This window comes from Molothrus aeneus, chromosome 9 (assembly GCF_037042795.1).
Source record: "Molothrus aeneus isolate 106 chromosome 9, BPBGC_Maene_1.0, whole genome shotgun sequence".
NCBI lineage: Eukaryota > Metazoa > Chordata > Aves > Passeriformes > Icteridae > Molothrus > Molothrus aeneus.
Genome location: NC_089654.1, coordinates 30,325,929 through 30,352,135, shown reverse-complemented (window position 1 = coordinate 30,352,135; position 26,207 = coordinate 30,325,929). Strand labels below are relative to the sequence as shown.

The 26,207-nt window shown below is 43.4% G+C and overlaps 1 protein-coding gene across 1 annotated transcript in view; it reads left to right on the top strand.

The window, feature by feature from the left end:
* The window catches only part of NOTCH2 (notch receptor 2), an 89,376-nt gene that overhangs the window by 19,957 nt on the left and 43,212 nt on the right, over positions 1-26,207 (top strand). The window contains exons 4-8 of the mRNA XM_066555271.1: positions 463-798; positions 8,264-8,386; positions 22,698-22,931; positions 23,768-23,923; positions 25,327-25,515. Coding sequence (XP_066411368.1) covers positions 463-798; positions 8,264-8,386; positions 22,698-22,931; positions 23,768-23,923; positions 25,327-25,515 — 1,038 coding nt within the window. The remainder of the gene's footprint in view (positions 1-462; positions 799-8,263; positions 8,387-22,697; positions 22,932-23,767; positions 23,924-25,326; positions 25,516-26,207) is intronic.

Below are 26,207 nucleotides of genomic sequence, written 5' to 3'. Positions count from 1 at the left end.
TGGATCTTGTGGGGTTGTCCACATGGGAAAACTGAATGCAGAAACTACTCTGGAGTGGCTGTTACACTTTGAATTCAGAGTCTAGTTTAAAAAAAATGGGCAAATTTGGCCAGCAAAATCTGTCTATGGGAAAACAATATTTTGATGCCTGAGGGGAAGCATGGAAATTTATTCCTTTCACTCTTGAGGGGGAGGTAGAAGAAGAGTGACTGTCAGTGTGTGTAGTATGACTTGAGGTTGTTTTTATAAATCACAACATTCCGTATCTTGCTGCAACCCAGTAAATGGCTTCATGTGTAACCACAAATTCATTTACATTTCAGATAGAATAGGGTAAAATGCAGACATCAGTTTTCCTGTAGTAATGTAAGGATTTAATTCAGTAAAAATTTTGAGGCAGTGTAAAAGAGATTCTGTTTTCTACAGAAATAATTTTTGTTAATCTGCCTTGATTTCCTAAAGGAAAGGAATGCCAGTGGATTGATGCCTGCACATCCCAACCTTGTGCCAATGGAAGTACATGCACCATGTCTGGAAATAAGTTCTCCTGCACCTGCCTGGCGGGCTACACGGGCCAGAGGTGTGAGACGGACGTGAACGAGTGTGCCACGCCGGGGCTGTGCCAGCACGGGGGCACCTGTGTCAACCTGCCCGGCTCCCACCGCTGCCAGTGCCGCCCGGGCTACACCGGGCCCCGCTGCGAGAGCCTCTACGTGCCCTGCTCGCCCTCGCCCTGCCTCAACGGGGGCACCTGCCACCAGACCAGCGACTTCACCTTCGAGTGCAACTGCCTGCCAGGTGAGCCTCTGAGCTCAGCTGTTAACTGCAGCCCTGGGATGTGTGAAAAGTCTCTGTTTCGGCCCGTGCGTCCGAAGAACGAGTCAGAGCTCTTCAGTTTTCGGTCTTGAAGTTGTTTATTAAGTCTTAGCTATAAAATTTTCTTTCTGCCCAACCGAGGTCTGCTCAGCAGGGCAGCCAGTGGCACTCTGACTGCCCTCGAGGTGGTGTTGTCTTTTTATACTACAAACTACGTATAACGTATTTATGTCTATTTATTATTTATATTTATTGAAATATCATTTATATTTATTAAACATTTCTATTTATTTATTATTTATATTTATAAATATGTTATACGTAGTTTGTAATATAAATAAATATATTTAACATATTTATATTTAACAGTTATATATTTATATTTAACAATTACTTTCCAATAGCTATCAGCTATGTTAGACAGTGAATCTCTATTCTAAACCAATCCCAAAGTGCCAGCATCACAGCAGAAGATGGAGGTAGAGAAGAACAAGAAGGAGGACTGGACACACCCAAGTCCCTCCATCTTGTCCCCAAAACCTCCATTCTAGAAATCCCAAAATCTACCTTTTCACCCGGTGATAATTTTTATTATTACATTGGTTAAACTTCTCTGACTTTCAGGTCCTCATACAAAGCTGGTAATTTGCTCCAGGGGTCATAATCAAACCCACAGGTGTTCTGGGCTGCGTGCCAGGGTCTCTGAGCCCCCTGGCAGGGTCCCTGGCAACTCTGGACACCCAGAGGGATGCACTGAGTTCCAGAGAGCTTCGTTTGCAGCCTTGGTTCTGCATTCCTGCCTGCTCCTCCCCAGAGCTCCTCTCGGGGTTTCTGTGCCCTGTCAGCTGGGAGGGACAAATCTCAGCAAGATGGGAACCTCTGTAGTGCTTCTGCACTATTAACTCATTTCTGAGTGCTGGGATTTCAGGACACACAAAGGAAGGAAGGGGAAGGCAGTCAGAAATTACAAATTTCTATGGAACCCAGTTAGAGTCAGAGAATCTAATAGGTACAGGCTACAAGGTAGATTCAAGGAGATTAGGGTGGTATCTCATAATGCCCATTTGGAATGTGAAATTCTATGTGCATAAGCATCTACAAATACATAGTTTTGTGTCAGTGAAGGCCTCAGGTAACTTCAGTGTTTGAAGAATGCACGTGTCTTTTTCCCCTCTCCATCTGTAGCCCTAAGACACACTAAGTTCTGTTCTATTCTCTTTTTTTTTCCTTCTCCAGTTCCTCTAAATCTAACAAGATACCAGTTCCAACTCACCACACCCTTTTTGTCTCCAGATAAATTTTGATTTGTTTGTTTTCTGATGCTGTTAGCTGCCCTGAGTTCATGCACAGCAGGGGTGACCTGCTAGCTCAGGATCAGGGGCTGCACTGGTTTTGTGTCACCTCTACAAGTGGCCATGTGTCACCTGGTTGGGATGCTGGTCTCATCCTGTCCTCCTCCCTATCCACTTGTCAGCCCTGACAACAGGGCCCTGCTAGTTGTCTTTGCATATTCAGGGTATTTTTAGGCTGATATTTTTTTTACTGAGTAATTCAACTCCATGGGAAACTGAGTGTTTGGAAATGCTTTTGACTAGACTTCCTACTTGAGTGTATTGCAGTTTGGCACACACAGACTTGGTGTGTGGTAATCTAGAAAAGTAAACTCTTTTCCCTTAAGCATGTCTCTGTTGTTACTGATGTGAAAGATGCAGCTGCCCATTACTTGGGATGAATATAGAGTGGCTGTGTTCTCATGAGGATCATCTGGAATCACAGGTCTGTGTGGAAAGGGCATTTAGAACTTGTGAAAACTGTTCTCTTTTTGGAGACCCTTGTCTTGAGGTGTTGGCTCAAATGACCTTAAATGTGTGTTGCCAACCTTAGTGTCTGCACCACCACTTTCTGGGTTGTCTGAGCAAGCATGTGATTTTGAAGAATTTAGCAAAGTCAGTCTAAAAGTAGAAGGATGGATCATTATTTTTGAAAGGAATTATTCTAACTATGCTTGGAGGGAGAGTGCTTTGAAAGAGACTTTGAAAATGGAGTAGTTTTACTAACCATTGCCCTGGAGGAATTTATTGCTTTTCTGCTTTGCATCTTTTTAAAATTAAATTATAAGCCAAGTATCTCTGGATTAACAGTCTTGCCCAGAAATTCAGAATTTCCTTTAAAATCAGATCTGTTTAGCCAGTTCAAGGACTTTAAGGCCTCATGCAGGAGCAGTGTGGTGGGAGGAAGAAGAGAGAAAGATGAAGTTAGAAGGACTTGATCCTGTCAAGCTGATGAGTTTGCTCTAGAGATTCTCTTACAGGGCACGAGACTGAGTAGGAGCAGATTTTCCCTTAGACAAGTGTGTGGGCTGGCTGAAATATGGTCAGGAAATGGAAATGAGATTGCTATAGTAACAGTTACACACCTACACTCCTCACACATTTTGGATTATTAGCTGTCTTTTTTGACTTGTTACACAGTGTGTATAGTGGGGGTGAGTTAATGTGGCTCTGAGAGCCTTTATTTTCTATTTCCTGAATTTGTTTAAGTTGGCCATGCTGTTTTGCTAGCTTGTTTTTTTGTTTTTTTTTTTTTTTTTTAAACCAGTCATTTGAAAAACAGCAAAAAAGAGAGCTGTTGGAGAGATCCAAATGCTTACATTAAACTCTCTGATAAAGGCAGGGCACCCAGCCATTTCTCTCCCCCCTTAGTGCAGAGCAGAATTTCTGAAGTGTTGGAAAAGGTTCTGTCTGGAAAGGAAAGGTCAACAGAAAGAGAAGAGAAATGGTGCCTGTCACGCCTGGGGAGGATGTGAACAAGGCCTGCTCCTCTGGAGGACAGTGCCAAGATTATGGAGGAGAAATTCCACTTCAGACTCCCTCTCTGAACTGGAGCAATGCCGATGATACTGTGACTATAAATGGAATTGCTCTGGCCCTTCTGGGCTGCCTTAAGATGCTGCCATTGCTGAGTGTTCTGGCCACAGAGGCAGGAGGCACTTACATCTCAAACTGCTGGAGTGGTTTTTGATAGGATTTTGCATCTTGTGACCTGTAAAAGTCACACTTCAAAGAAACTGTGCCCAAGCAGCATTTTAGGCATAAATAGGCTACTACTGCACTGGCCTTGAAATGGGTTCTTGTTTCCTGTAGATGTTTCCTTCTTAGCTTTTCAGTGAGTTTAATTTATTTGTAAATACAGATAGGTGAGAATGAGAGCTTGAAAAAGTAGGAGGAACCTAGAACCTGGAGCTGTGTGTCACAGCAGCTTTTCCTACTGTCACACAAGTACTGTTTATGTACAGTGGAGTCCAGCTGCTATTTAAAATTCCCAGGTTCCCATGTCACTTGTGGATGTACACAAACAAATCCTGCATTAGGTAATCCATGAAGTCATGTGTGTTAAGTCAGCATTTGGTGGCAAGCACCAAGTGAAGTTACATATATACAGTACTGGTATTGCATCTATCTGGAAAATAAACTCATTTTTTATCCTTTTGGCTTAATCATTTTTCCTCTGGGCTTTGTTGATTTAGGTAGAAACGGGATTGTAGGCAAGTGAGCATGTTAGGTCAATCATAACAGTGTAGTAGTGAAAAAAAATTCCTTGTAGGAGACGTAACCTGAAGCATTACCAACTCCTTTGAATATAAGAATGAGCTAGTAGTTATAAATATTTGACAAAAAAGGACTTCATTTGGCAACTAACCTTTAATGGAATGTTAAACAAGTCAATAGAGGAAGTTCTTAGCTGGGAAAGTGATTATTCATTGTTATCCATCAAAATAATTACCCATTAACTAAGATAAGGACCCTAGGGAATTCCAAGGGCTTGTTCAGGAAGCGATCTGTCAGGCTGCAGCGAGTGTTTGTGAGAGCTGCAGCACTTCCTGGGAAGAGGAAGGAACCTCACACTGGTTCCTGGCTGAGTGTCACATCTGGGGACCCACACACATGGAGCTCCCCGTGCTGGGCAGCTGGGGTTGGGCATGAGCACCTTCCCCTGAGCTCTGAGCTCCTCCCTGGCTGCAGCTCTGGGATTTGGGCATGAGCACCTTCCCCTGAGCTCTGAGCTCCTCCCTGGCTGCAGCTCTGGGATTTGGGCATGAGCACCTTCCCCTGAGCTCTGAGCTCCTCCCTGGCTGCAGCTCTGGGATTTGGGCATGAGCACCTTCCCCTGAGCTCTGAGCTCCTCCCTGGCTGCAGCTCTGGGATTTGGGCATGAGCACCTTCCCCTGAGCTCTGAGCTCCTCCCTGGCTGCAGCTCTGGGATTTGGGCATGAGCACCTTCCCCTGAGCTCTGAGCTCCTCCATGGCTGCAGCTCTGGGATTTGGGCATGAGCACCTTCTCCTGAGCTCTGAGCTCCTCCCTGGCTGCAGCTCTGGGGTTTGGGCATGAGCACCTTCCCCTGAGCTCCTCCATGGCTGCAGCTCTGGGGTTTGGGCATGAGCACCTTCCCCTGAGCTCCCCCCTGGCTGCAGCTCTGGGGTTTGGGCATGAGCACCTTCCCCTGAGCTCCCCCATGGCTGCAGCTCTAGGATTTGGGCATGAGCCCCTTCTCCTGAGCTCTGAGCTCCTCCCTGGCTGCAGCCCTGGGGTTCCAGCTCAGGTGGGTGCCCCTCTGCTCCAGATGAGCAGCCCAGGTGCTGCCTTAAGTAGCCCAGCTTGGTTTTAGCTCTCTACATCCCTGATTTCCTGCCAGCAGGCCCTAAGTCTGGAAATAATGTGATATATTTCAGGCATAATTTCCTGTTCTTAGTACTAACTGGGCCTGAAAGCAGCCTAGAAAGTCTGGGGTGTAATTGAGATGTTGAAATAAGGCTAAAGACTAAGATTTGGAGGGAATTGGATCGGATGCTCAGCAACGGGGTGGAGATTTCAGATGACATAGGAATAAAGTTATCTGCTTGTGTCAGTCTGTACTAGGGGAAGAACAACATGCTGCTAGCAGTGGGAACACTTTTCCCCCTGAGGTTCTCATTCCTTAGTTTGGTGTGCTTTGAGATATGGAGCAAAAGTCAGGATGTGGATTGCAAACTGCTCTCGTGCAGGGAGAAAACACAGGACAACATGTGAGTCCCAGCACAGGGGGGAGCAGGAAACAGTGTCAGGTGTCCAAATACATTAAAACAGTGAGCTCAGTGGCTTTCTGGAAGAGAGTCAGGTTGTATAACTGCAAAATTAGATCCTGGGACCCAGCTAGAGAAAAGCTCACATACCTCAGAGCAGCTCTTTGGTAGTATAACTGGTTAAAATGTGAAAATATAGAATGGCTTGGTGAGATTTTAGTAGTGGGGTGACTTCCATGTTTTATTCTGGAAAGAATTGAGCCTCTTTAAATTTGTGTGAAGTACAGTGAGGGAGTTTAAATGCCTGCTGTCAGAAATTTGTTTACTAGAAAGTAGGGCTGGTTTTTATATTATACAAACTGAAGAGATAAGAACTTAAACCTTTTGTCTTTGTGGTTGTGGGTGTATTTCCATGCTGATCACGTGCTGGCATGAGTGCAATATGTGGTCAGTGGGATGATTCCTCCCAAGCTGAAACACAAGCTGATAGGACACCCCTGTGTTTCACACCTGAGCCTTTGCTCAAGCTTGGTAGCTTTATACACTTTTAAACATGGAGATCTAAAGCTAATTGTTTTCCCTGGTGGTTGTTCTTCAGCAGCTTTTGCCAGGAACGTGCTGCTGTGATGATTGGGACTCTGGGAAAGCATGTTATACTTCCTCTTTGTTTTAAAATTCCCTACTGTCACAAAATTTCTAGGATCTTGGGTGGAGGCTGGAGGGGCTTTGAAGGGATGGAGTAATATTGAAGGTCTTGTAATTTTGGGGTTTGTTTTGTTTTGTTTGTTTGTTTGTTTTGTAATTATTGAGTGTTGTTCCTTGCTGATGCTCATGCACTTGATACAGCTTGGAACCTCCCAGCTCTACTGTAGAGAAGTTGAAGAGATGGAAATGCACATGAATCACCTCAGGTCTCCTGAGAGCAGCAGCAGTCTGGAGAAGCTGGCTCAGAGCTTTATAGTCTCTGTCTCATGTGCCACACAGCACAATCTGTCTTGGACCAGATGTTACTGAGAGGGCTGTGAGACTTGACACAGATGCTATGGAAGCGTCTGGAACAGGGCATCAAAAGTAGAGGGGTTAAAGCCTGATTTTGGATGAGAGAACTGTGTCATGTTAATATTGCATTCCAAAGCAGTGAAGAGGCAGGGCTGGTGTTTTAAATTAACATGTGTGTTCTGGAATCATTTACTTCATCCACATTAGCATGCATTCCACTTGTGCTTTGATAAATAGCTCTCTCATCCAGCAGAAATGGCAGGTTTATTTAATGAAGCATGAAATAAATCAACAGGGGAAATCAAGGGGAAGACACATCACTGACAGCTCCCTTCCCTAATGTCCCCACTTCTCCTTCTTTGAAAAGGAGAGGGAACTGTAGCAAGAATATTTTGGCAGTGTGTTCATTAGGAGCCTGAATTTTCATTGGGGAAGGGTATCTGATTTCTTCTGCTTTTCAGGCAGGGCTTAGTGTGTAAGCATCACTTGGGTGGTAGCTGATTTGTTGATTGACTGACTTGTCTAACACTGAAGAGAGCCAGATCAGGACTTTAGAAACTCCTTTTCAAAGGACTTTTCTTTGACATATCCAAGGCAGACTCTGCTGAGGTATCCATGAAATGCATGCCAGAACTTTTTTTTGCCATGGGAAAAACTTCTCCTGGCTGATGCTTGGTGGGCAGTGACAAGTTAATCTCATGGTAATCGAAATGTCTTGGTCTTCACTTTGTTTGCTTTGAATGACAGTGCTCCTCAGTCACTGAAAGAGAAACTCCTCATGTCCTTTGGGCTGTGAAAGCACAGTTGGCCATCTACCCATGGTGGAAGTGTTTTAGCTGTGTCACCTGACCCACATGCTATTGGCAAAGGCATTCAGCAAAGTCGTGCTAGGTGGGGATGTGTCCCTATAGAGCACAACACGGTGCAAAGCACCGAGACTCCATCAGAGGGGTGCATAAGAGAGATTTATTACAGCAACATGTGGCCTTTATAGTTTTTCAAGATATTTATGTTTACTTAACTGACACGTTCACTGCCCATTGGTCATAAGAAAGAAACAAAATTCTCAATAGGTGAACAAGCAGCCACGTCACTCTGTGAGCCAGCTCGAGTCCACATCTTTTAACTTTCTCTCTTCCATCACATTGTCATGGGGACAGCCTTGGTGTCTTCCTTGAGAGAGATACAGGGCTTTCCTTATCTTCAGGAAGCCTTTGCTGGCTCACAAGAGCAGCACAAAATGCCTTTCCTACAGGGATTCATCAGGATGAGGTGAACAGGGCAAATCTTTAAGAAAAGAAAAGGAGGGGAAGCTGCGTCGGGGGTGAATTCTCCTCAAAAGAGGTTGGAAGCCCTTTTCAGCCTGCTGCTGTTTCTGCTTTGTCCAGGTTTCGAGGGAAGCGTCTGTGGACACAACGTGGACGACTGCCCGAACCACAAGTGCCTGAACGGGGGTGTCTGTGTGGACGGGGTGAACACCTACAACTGCCGCTGCCCGCCCCAGTGGACAGGTACGTCCTGGGCTGGCCCTGCCATCCATGAGGGAAATCCCTTCGCCAGGGTTTGTCTCCTGAGAAGCCTCAGGAAAGAAATGTAAACAATAATTATCTGATAGCTTGGAATGTGCTCTGGAGGTTGCTCACCAACAGCTGCATCTTTGATCGGTTTCATGTGAATTGTTTTTAATTAATGACCAATCACAGCCAGCTCTGTTGGGCTCTCTGAGTCTGTCATGGATTTTTATGATCATTCTTTTCTAGCCTCCTGATGTATCCTTTTTCTTTCTTTAGTATAGTTTTAGTATACCATTTTCATAGAATAGAAAATATATAATGTAATATAATATAATAAATATAATATAAAATATAATATAATAAAATAAAATATAAAAATATAATAAAATAAATAAAACACAAAAATATAATATAAATATATAATATAAATATAATATAAAAATATGATATGATATGATGTCAGCCTTCTGCGAACTTGGAGTCAATTCTCATCTCTCACCTCATCCTGGGGACCCTCATAACAATTAATAGCCTCACTGGGGCACCAAGAGGGATATGGCCCTGGCCCCGTGCCCACAGTCAGGGCAGATGCCAGTGCACCCTTTAAAAGAAAAGCTGTTGGCATCAGAACCACCACAACAAGGGAGAATTTCTCCATGAGTTGCACTTCTCGTGAGGATTTGCACTTTGTAAATGGAGAAATGTTTTCCAAAAGCACAAAACGTGGCTTTGCTGTTACAGGTGTGGGCATTTGCTGATACATGCAGGGGTGTTTCTAAGTTGGGATAATGATCATGTTGGTTATAGTAATGCTGCTGAGAAACAGGGCAAATCTGAAAGGTAGGGGAAAAAGGAGGGAAGAGCAGTGTATATATGGGAAGCTTATGGTTTTACTACTGTTATTTTCCTGCTTGACTTATTTTTATGTAAAGTTCTCCAACTAACAAAGCTCCTTTTGCTTCATAAATGAGTCTGGTTTTACTCAGTCTGAAGGGGAAAAAAGCATGAGTTTCAAGAAAGTGTTATGCACAATATAAGGAAGCAGCTTACAGGAAACTCAGTGTCATATTTAGTTGCAAAATGTCTCCATACCTCAAAAATAAACAAACACCTCCGGTTATGGGCTGAGTTTTTTTGAGTCATACTAGTCTTAGCTGACGCACTTTTTCAGCTGAGTATGGTTTTGCCCTTATTTGAAAATCATAGGCGAAGAAAAAAGACCTAAAACCAGTTTTTAAAATGCCTTTTTCCTCAGAGAACATTAATTCTGGTTGTAAAATGTTTGTAATTAAATGCAAAGGAGGCTGCCAGTTAAGAACCCTCATTAACTTAAAAGAATTATATGTTCTTAAATTAAGTGAAAACCACATAAGAGTGAAGTGCACCACAGCTTGCATAGGTCTTTGAAACTATGTGCAAATAGGAGAAAATGAGTCCTCCCCTCAATGAGCAAGTGTCCTTGCTTCTGTGCTACTTCTCCTTGTCCTGAAAGCCTGCAGAAAGTGAAACCTGTAAATGAAAACACAAGACCTTGGGTGTGGAGACAACAAACCCTTAGTGACCCCTATAGTCTTGCTCCATCCCACAGAAATTAAAACCCTTGTTGTGATTTCTGGCACCTGTCAGTAGCAAATTAATCTGTTTTACTCCCAAGCACAGAGGTGTAATGACCATGAGCATACAGTCTCCAAGGGATTATTCTGGCATCATAAATTTAGTTTGGCTTGCAGGATTTAGGTGGATGTCTGCTGTCAGCTAGGGATGACTTCTGCAACTCCCCTGGAAGAGACCTTGGTCTCTCCATCACAAGCAATAGGCTGAGATTCTGTTTGGTTTTTTGGTAGATTTTCTCCCCAGCAACTCTTTGCAATGCAGTTGTGGTGGTTCCCTCTCTGAACCTCTCATGGGCTCTGAGTAGCAATGGGAAAAGTGGTGAGGCAGTGTTGTGGCCTCTCTCGTGCCATCTTTTTCCTGTGTGGATGGCCCTTGCAGAAAACCTTGTGTGTGTGAAGGATGCTTCCCTCCAGGGAAACCCTGAAAAGAGAGAGGAGGACACAGGAACCTCCCTCAGCATGAGGTTCCTGTGGCTCTCTAGCACAGTTTAATGGAATGGGCTTTCTGAGAATTTCCTTGTTTATGGTGCAGCTGAGGTTATCAGTGCAGCAGTGGTTTGAGGTGATGCCTTCTCAGGGCCATTGTCTTTCTAGGATTAGGTCAGTGTGGAAATAAAAATGAGCTCACAATTTAGGAAGCAGCAGCTTGGCTGTTTGAGCAATGAAGGTTATGGAACTGTCCTGTCTGAAATGCACAGTGCAAGTTTCTATGACTCCTCTCTGTCATCTCAGTAGCAATTTTTGTGAAAGAAGCTTTTTTTTTTTTTTTTTTTCTGAATGGACTCCAATCCCTTCCCTGCATCTTCAATTAGAGACCAAGGAGGTGAGGAAAACACTACACATCCAGCCTGGAGACATGAGAGGTGACACTGAGGCAGGGCACAAACCAGGGAGGATGGATAGAGGACTTCTGCAATAGTTTGGAGAGAAAGATGATGTTTTTTCAAGGTTAAACTGCAGTTGGTGCTGACAGTAGTAAACAATAAAACATCAGTTATTCAGCAGTAAGGAAATGCATGACTGCAGGTCCATCCTTTACACACAGGGGGTTTATAACATTTTAAATCATCTCTAAGGTAAGTAAAGAGGAGAGAGCTGAGCTGGCACCTCTTTTGGAGTCTGTCCTGATAAATGTTATAGCTCAACAGAGCTAAACTGTGAGAATGAACACCTCAGGAAAACTAAAGCTTCCAATGAGACCATGAGGTTAGAGGATATTGTGTGCTGCTTAAAAAAAAAAAAAAAGCCCAAATACCCATATCTGTAAGGAAACATCAGCCAAAAATGAAAGGATGTTAAATTTTCTAAGAACACCTGACAGTGTAGATGTGCTGTCTTCATAACAGTCTCTGCTTTCAAGTACTTGTCAACTATTTTTGGGGAAGATTGAGTTTCTCTGCAGTTTTAGTCTTTATTTAATCTTTGTGCCATGGGTGATGCTCTCCAGTGTATGTTAATATGGTTTGTGCTTCATGGCACAGAGAAAGCAGTCCCATTCCTTGCTAGAAAAATCAAGAAGTTGTACTGCATCTGATCAAGACAAGTTTTATGTTAAGTAATATTGGAGCAACCTTCACTGAAACAAAATCTGTCCCAGTTCCTTTTGGTAACCATCTGCCTCTTGTAATTCCCTGACAGGTGGTAGGCTGGGCTACATAACTATGCATTTTTTTTAAAGAATACTCCTTTATTTTGCTGCTTGCTCCTACCTTTTGTGATGCTGTTTGCCTTCAGTCTTATTTCCTGCTCCTCAAACAGAGCTCACTGCTCCTTTTCTGTTCAAGTGCCTGCCTTCTCATTCTCATTTTGCTGTTTTTCCGGAAAGATAAAATCTTGCCTTTCAAAAACAATGATGAGAAATTCCTGCTGTCACCAGTGGTTTTGTCACCTTCAAAGTTCTCGTATTTCATATGATTACAGTGATTATCAATCTCATAAATTTGTAACTGGCAAGGCAGTCTCCGGTGTGCTTGGGTGAAACTGCCCCAGATCTTTCCTGTTGCTGAATGTTAACTGATTGCTGGTTTGTTTGAAGATGACTTTATCTTGTCCCAGGATGGGGCCTTTGTTAGAACCTGTGTTTGTTGGGTCCTTTCAAAGCACAGTGGTGCAGATGTGTGATGAAGCTCCTCCTTTCCTTGGAGACAGTCCTGGGTGCTTTTGTGAAAGTGTGAAATCTATTCCCTGTGCATGACAGGCCAGAGAATTTGGTGTAAGTGTGGTTTGAGTCAGTTAGCCAACAGTCCTGGCTAACATCAGATAAAGTGCCATGTGAGGGCTGTTTTATGCTGCTGTTCTTCAGCTTCACTGTGGTCTGAGGAGGAATGTCATTACCTTCTCTCCCTGCTCACAGACACTCTTCCCTTTCCCTTGAGCTGGCTCTGGGATTTGTTGGAGTGTGCCACTTTAACTCACTAATCTAGTAAAAAATCCTTTCCATCTGCCTTTTTTTCCCCCTTTCTTGCTTTTTTTTTTTTTTTTTTTTTCTGGGATCGGGAATTCAAAATCACAGAGCAGTTTCACAGTGAGTGGGTGCAGAGGGAAGTGATGGCAGTCCAGGGCTGAAAGCCATATGGAAGATTAGGGTCTCTGTCCCTCTGCACACATGGGGAAACCATCAGAGAATTTAAAGGCTACTCAGTCATTCTAGCTACAATTCATCTAAAGAAACAAAGCTTGGTTTAAAATGCACCTGTTGATTCTGTTGACCTGACCTGTGCAGCTTTGGGTCTAGAAAGATGTCTTGGGTGCCTAAGTGATTACCAGTACTAAATGCTGTAAATGATTATGTTTTTCTTGTATGTCTAATAAAGATTCCTGCTCCCCTGGGAAGTGTGCAGTGTTTTAGAGGCTCACCATGAATCTGTTTTTGGCCCAAATCATGTTTCAGGAGCAGTGTACAGCACAAATAAAGATTTGTGCCCTCCATGGAGTTAAATCTTTTGTGCAGTTTGCTGCATCAGAAGCTGTGGGATGAGTCTCTGGGTTTGGGGGACCCTGTGCCACTCTCAAGTGGGTTTTAGAAGACTCAAGACTCACATTATAGTGTTTCAGATGCAAGCTTGGCCTGCTCACTCCCTTTCATTATTTCTGCCCTGTGGCTGGGAAGGCGAGACTCCCATGGCAGTTGTATTTATTTAGGCTTTGTTTTCCCCTGAAAAGAGGGCTCCAGTGAGCTGTATATTTTAAAATCTAGGCGACCTTTGTCTCTAAGGGAAGCAGAGTGTGCTAACAGCTGACTCCACCAAAGAACTCCAGCACTGGGAGCTAGCTTCAGCAGCAAATGTTTGTCTTGAGCAGAAAAGCTCTTCAGGCAGCAGGGCTGTGCTTTTTAATTAAAATAGCTGTTAGCTTGGTCATATGCTCTTCAAACTAGCACAAGGGTTACTTTTTCTGCAGAGCTTTAGGCAGGAATTTTCAAAGTGGGGTGTTAAGGGTTCAATTCCTATTTAATTAGAGTAATATTTGCTCCCTGGTTTTCTTTGAAAGTCCCAGTCTTAAACTCTGGGCAGACATGACTTTTCTAAGAAGGGGGATAAATATCAAAAGGCTAATATGTAACATTTTAATTTAAGATCATATGCTGTGGTATTTTGTTTCTTAAAACTCTTTGCCAAATACCACTTTCCTCAGCTTCTGTGTCACCAAAGTACACAGTGGCAAGTCATGTTAGTGTAGTGTTCCAAAAAATGCAGCCTTCTTGGAGTACTTAGAGGGCCAAAATGTGGAGGAACTAACTCTGACAATAGGTGACATGGATGATAAATATTGAACATGCCAGTCTCCTAAGTAATTAAATATACATCCTTGCTATTTTTCAGAGAGTGTTGATGATTGTGTGCCAGAGAGCCCTGTCAGGGATGTTCTCCTGTCCCTCCTGGTGATCCCAAATGACATCCCAAGACCTTTGTGTGAGCTCAGGGTGGTTGGGTCCCTGAGAAGTTCAGTCATGAGAAGTGCAGTCATCTTCCCCAGCAGTGCAGCAGTGATCAGCTTCCTGGTGCTTTTCCAGGCTTTATTAAAAAGCAGAGTGGCCTCTTTGGTACTGCCTGGGATCTGTCTATGCCAAGCTTGATGAGTTGGCTGGTGTCACTGCAGTGGCATCTCCAAGAGACAGCTCTGACTGAGGCCAAGAGCGATCATGGTTCGTTCTCTTCCGTCATGTTTGAACTGGCAGATACAAAGGGAGCAGGGAGCACGTGGCAGCCTCCAGAGCTGGCAGCTCCAAGCTTGAGTGTACAAATGATTTGAAGTGCTGGACACAAACAGACTTTATCCTGGATGTTGTTTGTTTCTCTTGTGGCCCTTGATCTCAGTGTCGTGCGGAGGGGACGGATTCCAGAGGCATTAAAAGTTACACCCTTGGTCCTTTATCCAGTGTGCATTCTGGAACACCTACCACAGCCTCCTGTTTGCTTGGTGCTGCTTTTCATTTCCAAGCCTTGGGTGGGAGGCAGCAGTAATAAAACACCTGAGGTGTGAACAGCTGAGCTGATCTGATGACAGAGTGGCAGCGTCCAGCGCTGCCGCCTTCCCTCACGCCCTTGGTGCCTTTCCAGCTGGGGAAATACTCTTAGCAGTCAGATGTGCCAAATGATCTCCTATGGAGATGTCCTTGGGTTTTCAGTACCTCTTTTATGTGCTTGGCACTAAAGCAAGATGGGCCCGACCCCTCTGGTGAGGCTGGGTTGGTGGATGTCTGCTGGGGACCAGACTAATAGAGAGCACTTGTTACATCTCCAGCTGACTCCTTTCTGGCAGTTCCTGTCCCTTCCCTTGTACTTAAAATGAGGTGATTTGTCTTTGAGTAATTACTGAAGATGGGTTGCTGAGATAGCTTGAGAATATGAAGCTTTCATTGTAAGTTTTGGCTCCTGCTGTCAATTTTTTTTTGCCTTGCAGATCTTTTCACTTGTTTGGTATTTCCCTGATTCACTGGATTTTCCAGAGGAGGTAAAGAGAAGGACAGAGCAGAGAGTAGCTTGGTGATGTGTATTTCCTGTGGGTTACTTCTCTGTCCTGCTCCTGTCCCCAGTCACTTCACCTGTCACCACCATATTAAACCAGTCTGTCATTAGTGCACCAGTTTTAATGAATTTTTAATGAATCCTGCTCTGATCATTTGTATTGCTGCCTCTGAAGAGCTTGGTCAGGACTGCTCTCTCTACCCAACAGTCTGTGGGGAGTGATTTAGGGCAGTATTTAATGGATCAGGCCGTGCATAAGTCTCTTAAAGCCCAGAGTTTTGTATTTGGGGCTTGTAAAATCCCTTGTAAAAGCCCATTAGTTCCACTGCATGCTTCCCAGTGTGGTTATGAAATTAAACTCTTTTCTCTACCATATTAGCCTAAAATAAACACAGATGCTTGCTGCTTGCTCATTACAATCATAGATTTGTCTTCAAGTGTTCAAATTCTATATTAAGCTCTTGAATTTTATGATTTCTTTGATGGTATTTGACATCTATTTGAGATCAAATGAAAGCAAAACCAAAATCCCAACACCTGAGGTTTGGGAATGGCTGCTACTGCTTTGCTGCTCTGGAAGAAAGATGCTGTGAGATCCTGGGGAATGAGCACATTTCTGAGAGCTGTGATGCTTGTTCTTTAGAAAACTCCTGAAAAGGAAAAATAGTTGGCTTCAGTCCTTTTTTCTGGGGGAACTAAAACTTAAGCAAAGAAGACCTTTACTAAACACACATGCAACTCTGGCAGGTGCAAACAGTGCAGTGCATGGAATTCTGTGTGCCCCTGAAGCCGTCCTTGGAGATGAGGGCATCAGTCTCATTTGTTGGATTGCCTGTGGGGGTGGCTTTGTTGAAGGGTCTAGAATCTGGATGTGATTTGGGCATTACACCTGAGATCCCTTTCAGTATTGCCTGTTTATTGCTCAGGACATTTTGGCCTGGACTTCCTCCTTCAGAGAAGTTTGCAGTTCTCTGCTTTGAGATACCCACTGTCAATAAAGCAAATTATGTAAACAATCAAATATTTTCTTTTGTAGACTTTGCCATGTGCTGCATCTTCCCTGCAATAACTGATGTATTACACTCTTTATTAGCTCTCTTTGTGGGTAGCAATTCCTTTATAAGTCTCCTAGGAAGTTCTTCTCTCCAGTAGTCTGTCAGGCTATGAACTCTGTTTTTTTTATTCAGAGGTGGTGGCTCCAGTACAACAAAACGTATTCCTGACAGAGGCTGTGCCATCCCTGTTGCACAAGCAGTGTTTGCATTAGTTATTGTTCCTTGCAGTCAAATGTCTGCTCAGTGGTGTTTGTTTTGCTGATTAAAGCTGTGATTGAGCAGAGGTGCCTGCTGAGCTCTTCCAGGGAAGCTGGTGTTTCCTCCAGGAGTGCCTAACCCAAACCTTTGCAGCAAGGCTGTTTGCCTTTGTATTTTGCTTGGCTTTTGTGCCTCCAGCCCTGCCTGCTGTTGCACTGCCCAGGTTGAACCTGTCTGAAATCCCTGGCTTCCTCTTGGAAAAGAGAAATGTTATTTTGTTAAAGCCACCACTGCCTACTGTTTCATCACCTTCTAGGTCATTAATTAGACACTCCAGTGCCTGTGTGCATTAAAAGCTGCTGAACTGTTTCAAGGAGCATGGATAGTTCTGTGGGTTAAAGATTGAACTGAGTGCTTTTACAAGTACACAATTCAAAAACATGGGAGCTGGAGTATTTTTCATAGATACCATTTTCCTGGAAGGCTCAATGGTTCCATGCGTTTTTCCCTTTCTGTTTGACAAGGTGGCTCACACAGGAGCATGAGGAAACTTGAGCTTTGAGCTGCTTTGAGCTGCTTTGAGCTGCATGTTGGGTTACACTGTCAATGCAGGCATTTTGCTTGTATTACAAGACAGAAGTGGACAGGGGAGTGTCCTTCTGCAGCCAGCAGTGGCCTGCCAGCTGGCATCCTGAACATGCACACGTGGGGTTAGAGAGGAGAAGAAAGTGCTGGGTCCTTTGGAGTGTGGCACCGATGACCTTCTGCCATGATTAGATTTGGGCATGTATACAAATGCTGTTCCTTATCTCTTAGCCCCTTCTTGAGTCTTGATAAGATGCTGTTCACCTTCTCACTTAGGAGTCCTTTGAAACTTGGATTAAAAATGCAAACAGTTCTAATGAGCCATGCTTTTTTGAGCTACACAGGTTGTATTCAAAAACCCATACAGCAATATCTGGAATACTTTGTGAATTAAACTACTCTTTCAAAGAGTTTTGTCTAGATCTGGTTTATAGTTCCCAGGTAGCCCTTTCAGGAGAGCTAGTGACCTCTTCCCTGTGTGCTGTGTCTGAGATAAGTCACAAACTTCTTGAGCTACTGAGTGGGTAATGGCATAAAAGCTTCTTGAAACCTGATGCTCCTTTTCCAGTGGGTCTCTTAAGACCCCATGGACCAGTTTGTGATTCTCACAAGTTGCCTCTCCAGTATCACTAAACTTGTAAGATATTCTGACTTCCAGTTCAGTCTGAGCCCAGTGCTGGGGTGGTTGTGATTTTGAGAGAAATGGGATATTGCCTTCTCCTCCCAGCTCAGTTTTCAAGGAGCTGATTTTTTTTTTTTTCCAAGGCACAGGAAAGTATTTGCACCCTTTGCCCTACAAAATGTTTTTAGTGATTAAACTGTATTAGATCTGCTGTCAGGAGCTTTAGCCTCTGATACTCCAGCTGTGCATCAGCAGACTTTCCTGCTGTTAAGAGGCCAAGAAAATGTTCTCCTTAGTCTGTTCTGCCAAAGATGAAGTCCTCTGCTTGAACTGTCTGAGGGTCCTGCAGGATCAATGCAGCTGGAATTGAGGTTAATGCAAGCCCTCTAAGGTTTGGTAGGATCAGCTTTTTGGAGATGTCTGGTGCTGCTTTCCAGGGTGGCTGTTTCACTGACTGCTTTGTCCAAGCTAATGCTCCCTACTTTTGGTGTAGCATTGTTCTAATTTTGTGTGTTGCTTTACCTGTATAAATCAGGCTTTGTTTTCTTTCCAACATAAAGAAGGAGAAGGGCTGTTTCTTGTCAATGAGATCTGGCACAACTACTTGACGGAAACTCCTCGAGTTCCTTGCAGTTCCTGAGGCTCTGAAAATGGGAGCAATCAAAGCAGCAAACATGTCTGACTTACTCCCTATGGTTTTTCTGAGGGAGGGGAAATATGCAGGAAGTAACTTAGTTTCATAGTGGGCAAAAAGTGCTAAGAGTTGAATGCTGTTCCCTTTTTCTACTTCTAGTTTTCAATTTTGAAATACCACATGGACTAGCTGTTTACTTTGTACAAGGTCACTCAGAACCTGAGTCGGCATTTTACTGATTTCCCAGGCTCTGCAAATATCAAGGTCAGGCTAGGTTTTCATTACCTTCTTGGAGTGAGTTATGTTTCCTTTCTTTTTGTCTTTTATGTGTATGTTTCCACATTTCCATCAAATTATTGTGCTGTAAGTATATTCACACTTCACTTGTTCAGCCTATGTTTACTGTGTGTCTTTTAGAAATGTAATTGAAACTAGTGAGAGCACAAGGAAAGAAATACCTACACCAACATGCAGTCAGATGAATTAACATTGAGTAGTTGCAGCATTCAGAAGTGACTTGGGTTGTGGACATGTGTGTTACACTGTGCAGTTTGTACAGTCCATCATGGACTTTGCCCTTGGAAGTTGAATTTCTGTTCTGTGAATGAAAGACTTGATTCTTCCTAAAACTCCTCTAACAAGCAGAAAACAAGCTTGCCAATGACATGGCTACAAATAAATATATTTATTTTGTTACAGTTAAGTCAAAGCAGCATCCCATAAGTAAATTGTTTCAGGAATGAGAACTCATCTCATTTGGTTTTAAATCTAACTAACCTGGCAGAGAGAAGTCTTCAATTAGGAACAAGGTCTTTTCATTAAAGTACTCAGTAGTAAAATGCAATAGTTAATTGTTCATTTATGCCTCTTAATATGTTGAATTGGATTTCCTTTGTTTTTAAAACAAATTGCATTAAGGTGCAGCTCTGATTCATATTCATAATTAAACACCAATACAATTGTATGGCAAAAGGGGCATTAGAAATTGGAGAAGCCAAGTGAGGACCAGATTCAAGGAGCTCAAATGTGGTATGTGTCTTTAAAATACAGTTCAAGTGCTTGAAGAAGTTTAAGCTCTGTATTCTTTTCTTATGAAGGCATTGTTTGATCTTTTAAAAGTTTGGTTTAGTTTAGGGCTGCAGAAAAATGGAATAGCCAAGAACATAGGGTTATTGCAAGGACATCAATGATGTCACTTGGTGCTTTTCTTTCTAGAAGTGGAGAGTGAGTACTAGTAAAAAAATACTAAAAGAAGGCCTAAGTGTTGGTTCTACCAGTGACACTCAAAATGGGAAGTCAGAACCAAGCTCTGATAGTTTATATGGGCGATTAGTTAACCCATCTTTGCTTAACAAAACACTGCAAACAACTATAAAAAACATCCCCCAACAGCAAAAGAAGATACAAATTAACAGCATGTACTCCCATGCTCAATCACCCTCACCAAAAGCCCAGAGAATGTTGCATTTTGTGTGTGGAGTTCTGTTGCATTTTGTGTGTGGAGTTCTGTTGCATTTTGTGTGTGGAGTTCTGTTGCATTTTGTGTGTGGAGTTCTGTTGCATTTTGTGTGTGGAGTTCTGTTCAGCCAGTCAAAAGGCAAATGATTTTTTTGGGGCACCACACTGGGGAGTGCTGTGGCTGAAAACTCTTCGTGCCTTGGTGGCAGCAGCTCAGGCTGGCTGAGCCAAAAGGATGTGAGCTCTGCAAGGGTTCCTCAGCAAGGGAGTCCTTTGATCTGGCTGGGCCCCCTCCAAGAACAGAAGGAAAATCACTTCTATAATAAGCAAATAAGGTCTTGATTATTTTTTCCTGGAGGGAGTGGGCTGTGTTGGGCTGTGAGATACGCGTGACTGCTCAGAGCCAGCCCCAGCTCTCTGGCTCTTGCCAGGGTGGCCACTGATAAGGCAGCACTGAAAGCTCCTGAACAATCCACTGCTAGTGTGACAAATGCATGGTTTGTGTGTTCATAATGCACAGAGGTGTTTTACAGATAACAATAGCAAGGGATTGAGTTCTCCCCAACTCTTTCATTAAGCAAACCAGGAATTGAAGATTAATTCTGAAAACTCTACTGTAATTATCATTGCTGTCAAAATTTTGTTATGGTTTTCTAAGTGATAAAATTATTGTTGTGAAGTAGTCCTACCAAAGAATGGAACACCTGCACAGAACACAGTTGTGCATCTTATTCAACTTATTCTTTTAATGATAATTTCATTTCTTTGCCCCTAAGTGGGGAAAAAGAAATAAATCTAAGTCTCATGGGATCAAAAGCTAGGATTTATCCAAGTACTTTGAAAACAAAAAGGATCATGAGTATAGTAGATGGAGATGGTTACGTTTGGATGTTTTTAGATTCCTGCTCAGGATAAATGTTTCAGTTTGGTGTATTGGAGGAGGGTGTGTCTGTGCTCTTGCAACATTATTTCTGTGCCATTAATAAACAATGTCACTTATCAACATCTGATAAGTATTTTTAATTTGGCAAGCCTGAAGAAACTGGAGCCCAGGTGCATTGGCAGAGAAGACCTGTGGCCTGCTCTTGAATTTCTTATTCATGGAATACGAGGGGAATTCCATGCAAATGTAAATGTGCAGCAGATAGAGTAGCTGGGGAAGCGAAATCTTGTGGTAGAAGATTTTTACTGAAGAGTAAATTTACTGAAGAGCTTTGACCCGAATAACAGCAAGCTGCTGGAAGCCAGTGAGAGAGGAGATGCTGTCAGCTGGGCAAGAGGGGAAGGTCACATCAGACAAATCAAATCTCTCTCTCTGATAAAGGGCCATCTTCTGATGCTGTGTGCATCCTATCAATGTTTTAAAAAGGGTGGCAAAAGCAAGTTACCAAGAAGTGTTAAAAAAAAAAGTCAAGCTTTCAGTGCTTAGAGAGTTCTTAATGTAACTTAAAGGAGAGAAATAGTTTATCAAGAAGAAAATTGTGGACTGTGACCAGTACTCTGTGGTTGCACATGTGTACCCATATGCCAGCCTGGGAAGAAATGAGCTGGTGCTTAGGAGGTTTTATCTGTTCAGGAAACTCAAAATTACTTGAAACTTCAGCTAAACAATTTTGGCTTAAAAGTAAACTGTGCAACTTTAATGGGGAAGATGAATAACTGTTGAAGCAAAATATTATTGCAAGTGGTAGGTTCTCCAGATTTTGATGTCAAAGCAAGATGGATTTCAGCAAAAAAAATACTTCACTAAATCTGAATTGCAGAGCTTTCCATAGATGTGACTGTAAAGTTCAGCATCCTCTGAAAATTATTTCATTCTTACTGGTCCTTTGGTCTTTTTCCTTAAATCTCCCTGAGTGTACATTTGTTTTCTTCTCTCTAATATCTCTGGTTGTAAGAACATTTTTAGATTACTTATTTTGTTACTGAAAAAAAAAGAGAAAATGTCTCAATAACCAAGAAATCCCCAAGTATTTGTGGTTGTCTGTACAATACCTGGGGCAAAGCAAATAATTATTTCAGGTGTAAGAGTTTTAAGAATTCTATTCTTCCTCACTGAGTAATCATCATTGAATAATTATACAGGAAAGAATTAAGTTCTTCTGACAAGTGTGACCTTGCTGCTGTCCTGTTGATACTCCTGTGGCCAAGATTTTCTTGTTATGCTATCTTTTCTCTTAGTCCCTCTGGCTGCCCTGCAGGCAGCCCTTCATTCTTTTTGCTTCTCACCTCCTTGCAGATGTATCTTCAGTGTGCTGCAGGCTGCCTGCTGGCTCTTGCACTGTGCCTTTTTAAAGTAATTATTTTAAAGTCATTCTTTTAAAGTCGTTTGCAGCCCAGCTCCTGCTTTGGGGCTGTTTGGGGATGCTGGTTGTCTTTGCCTGATTTGATGACAGTGCTGTGGAAGTTCTGGCAGTGGAGCATGCTGGAATTGAGGAGCATCAACTGAGGGACTACAGCATTCCCTTTGGTCATGTTGTCTGTGCAAGAACCTCCTTGAGTCTGAGCACCTGAGGTGCATTAAACTGCTCCTTTCTGTGCCCCAGTGTAGGAGTGACGGGGGTGGGACGGACGGACACCAGAGATCTCTGCAGCCAGATTGTGGAGCTTGTGGTTTATTGCAAAGGGCCTGGGTGCAGAGGCCCTGCTGGGAGCTGCCAGCCACAGCTCAGAGCAGGCCCCAAAGAGGGAGAGAGAGGTAAAGAGAGAGAAGGCAAGAGCCTGGTAAAGAGGATGAGAGAGCAAGGGAGAGGATAAGAGAGTGAAGTTCCCATTACAACACCATAAATCTTCTTCTGTGCTGAATATTCTAATTCTCACTAACCAATCTAGTCTAATATACAAATCCTATAGCATTTACATACAGCCTATAAGAATCATTACATTACCATACTGTGTAACATTTTAAACCCTAAAAACTCCTCTTTGGACCCCTTCTGCTAAGCCAGTAGGGTCTGCTCTGACCCTTGGAGCTGTCTGCAAGCAGAGGGTGTTGTTTCATCAAAAGGGGATCACCTTCAGCTGGCCACACCATTGTTTTCCTGTTGTTCAGTAACTAAGGGATCTCAAAGCTTGCTTTCATTTCCAACTCGCTTATAGTTTCTATATTCTCAAAATCTTTTGCCAGACAATCACATTTATAAGGCTTTCCTGTTTCCTCTTCCCCAACACCCCAGGCCAGTTTTGCACCGAGGATGTGGATGAGTGCCAGCTCCAGCCCAATGCCTGCCAGAACGGGGGCACCTGCACCAACCACAACGGGGGCTACGCCTGCGTCTGCGTCAACGGCTGGAGCGGGGACGACTGCAGCAAGAACATCGACGACTGCTTCACTGCCTCCTGCGCCAACGGCTCCACCTGCATCGACAGGGTGGCCTCCTTCTCCTGCATTTGTCCAGAGGGGAAGGCAGGTGAGGGCACACACCTTGCGCAAGTCTGGCACTGGCACGGAAGGTGCTCCCTGGGGTTTATGCACTTGTTTAAAGTGGGGTGTTTATTCTGTGCACTTCACCACCAGGAGGAAAAGCGCTGTCTGTGAGCAAGGGGCTGTTAAACCCCTCTAGCCTGGGACAAAGTATTTGTGTCAGGCTAGAAGACAAACTTAGTACAGTTTAGGTTGCAAGGGAAGATCTTTTTCCAGCCCTTAGCAGAATCTGTATTTGCTTGAGAAGTTGCACATGAATGTGACTTGCTCTATGCCCTTTATAATAATTGTATGAATCCAGAAAGCAAATTTTGATATCTTTATGTGTTTGTGTTATGATCTGGGCATCCTCACTGGTATAGTGGAAAATTTTCTGGTTTAGGTTAGGTGGAAGTGTATCTCCTAACTACATGGAAATAAAAGTGATCTGCATGTCTGAATTAAAGTGAGCTTCATGTGCACCTTTTCAGATGTCAGAAAAATTATCATGCTGGTTTGAGTGAAGAGTTAGTTAACTGCTCCAAGAATGAGATTTTGATAATGGTCAGCCATTTTCCTGTTTCAGAAATGCTGGACACACCTCTAAAGTGACAGAATTTGTATTTAAATATGATGTTCTGTAAGTGTGTGATGAATTCCCTGTGGTAGTTCAGGGCTCAAGCCTGCTCAAGTTTCTTGCTGTGGGAGTCTCTATCTGAAATACCAGGACGCAGAATTTGTGTAAAATGCTGTTTTTAATTTTACTGTTTTTATTTTACTGTTTAAAATACAGTCTGACTGTTTCATCTCTTTATTTTAATAAACTCTTGGATGCTTCTTTAGGTCTTCTGTGCCACTTGGATGATGCCTGTGTTAGCAATCCGTGCCAGAAAGGTGCTCTTTGTGACACCAACCCTGTGAATGGAAACTACATCTGCACCTGCCCCCAGGGCCATAAGGGAGCAGACTGCACTGAGGATGTGGATGAATGTGCAATGGGTGAGTTTCTGTTTGCTCTCTGTGAGTGCAAGAATACACATTTTGTCATAACTTCTCCACATACATTGGACTCCTTTTGTGCCCTCCACCTTCCATTTCAGTGTCTTCAGATGCATTTTAAACTTGTGTGAGACCTGGGGCAAAGGGCTGAGCTGGAATAGTTGTCCATGTTTGAATTGGAATATGAAAAGCAGGGGGATGCTTAACCATTCTTCCTTGTGCAAGAGGGCTTTAGCACTGTGTGGGGAGTGCCTGCAAACAGATGTGATAATTAAGCTGTCCCTTAGAACTGCAGGGTGCAATGAGAGCACCGCAGTTCGTGTGGGAGCTGTTGCAGCTACGGCCTCAGTAGAAATATATCAAGGCTGTTTGACAGCCAGAATATGGCTGGATCTTTTGAGTGCCTTCCAAGACTGGTGACCACGTGGGCTTTTAAAGCTGTACTTCTCTGATAGCATGCTGTTGTGTTGTTTTGGGGATTAACTGCACTCTTACAGACTTACTTACAGTTTTGTGAGTGCTCGTTCATGCTTCTAGAGAGTGATGCGTGAAGGTAATGCCTAACCAGCACATGGAAGGGTTGGAAAGAAGCACTTCTTTGAATTTCATTCCTCAGTCTGCCTTGGACAAGAGTGCTGTTCCTTTTTGAAAACACAAAAAGGACAAGTTTGGCTGTTTTGTGGCTGTGGCGGCATCTTGTCGGCCTCAGGAATGAAGTAAATGTAAAATGTGATCTGGAAATAAAGCCTTGAAAACATTAATTAGTTCTCTAATCCCTGCTAGCTGATACTTTTCTCTTAAGAGCTGTCGTTAGTAATATGGAGCAGAGTTACTCCTCTGGTCCCTGATGGTGACAGCAATCCTTCTTTTGGCCCCTGACAGGCAAGAAACTGCCACTGTTTTCTTCAGTGGCCTTTCCCCAGCAGGATGAACAGTCTTTCCCCAATATTACTTGCCAGAAAGGAATGCCCCTGAAAAGACCACGACTAATAAAGAATGCTGTGGCTTTCCTGCTCTGGGGAGAGGTTTTCACAGAATCACAGAATAATGAGGTTGGAAGAGACCTCTAAGATCATCGAGTCCAACCTATGCCCTTACACCTCAACTAGACTGTAGCGCCAAGTGCCATGTCCAGTCTTTTTTTAAACACATCCAGAGATGGTGATTCTACCACCTCCCTGGGAAGAGCATTCCAGTACTTTATTATTCTTTCAGTGAAGAATTTTTTCCTAATATCCAACGTATACCTTCCCTGCCATAGCTTGAGACTGTGTCCTCTGGTTCTGTCAGTGCTGCCCGATGGAAGAGACCGACCCCCACCTCCCTTCAGGAAGGTGTAGAGAGCAATAAGAGAGAGAGCAATAATTTAGACCCACACATTTGTGTCTTTCCTATTCTTGCAGCAAACAGCAATCCATGTGAGCATGCTGGGAAATGCGTCAACACCGAGGGCTCTTTCCACTGTGAGTGCCTGAAGGGCTACACAGGACCTCGCTGTGAGATGGACATCAATGAGTGCCACTCAAACCCGTGCCAGAACGATGCCACCTGCCTGGATAAAATTGGAGGGTTCACGTGTCTCTGTATGCCAGGTGAGGGGAGGTTCTGACAAAGATGGAAGGGAGCAGGAGGCAGAGCTCAGGGAGGGCTGCCAGCTCTGCTCAGGTGGAACACAAAGCTGCAAAGGGCTGAGGCTGAATGCTGAGAGAGAGCCTGCTGTGGTGGCACCAGCCAGGAGGACCTGGTATTTGTGTGTGGGAGGGAGAAAGCAATTAGAGGGCTGAGAAAGAAACCAGTCTCTGCATCAGCAAGGAAATTAGCCTGCTGAGCTGGGTATGTGTGAAAGTATTTGTTACTATACCTGGTAAAGTGCGTGTGCAGAGTCATCTCTCTGGGAAAGCAAAGCGGGTGCAACCTTTAAAGAGTGACTGTATTTTGAGGTATGCATATGGTGATTTCAGATAATGGTGTTTGGGGTTTTTCTGTGCTTAAAATACCCTAAATAATGCAAGCTTCCCATTGAGCTGAGGAAGTCATTGTTAAAAAAACTACTTGAATGAAATTGTGCTTGTAAAATTTGCATGGCCAATGTAACCAATGACCAATGTTAGTCTTGTATTTTGCACTCTGATAGAAAGGGGTGAAAAAAAGATGCAAGTTGCCAGTTGCACAGACTTATAAAGTATTAAAATCATAAATATAAATAGAGAATTGTGACCCTTGCAGGAGATCAGATGATACCCTGACAATTACAATGAGTTTTTATTAATACAGTATTTATTAA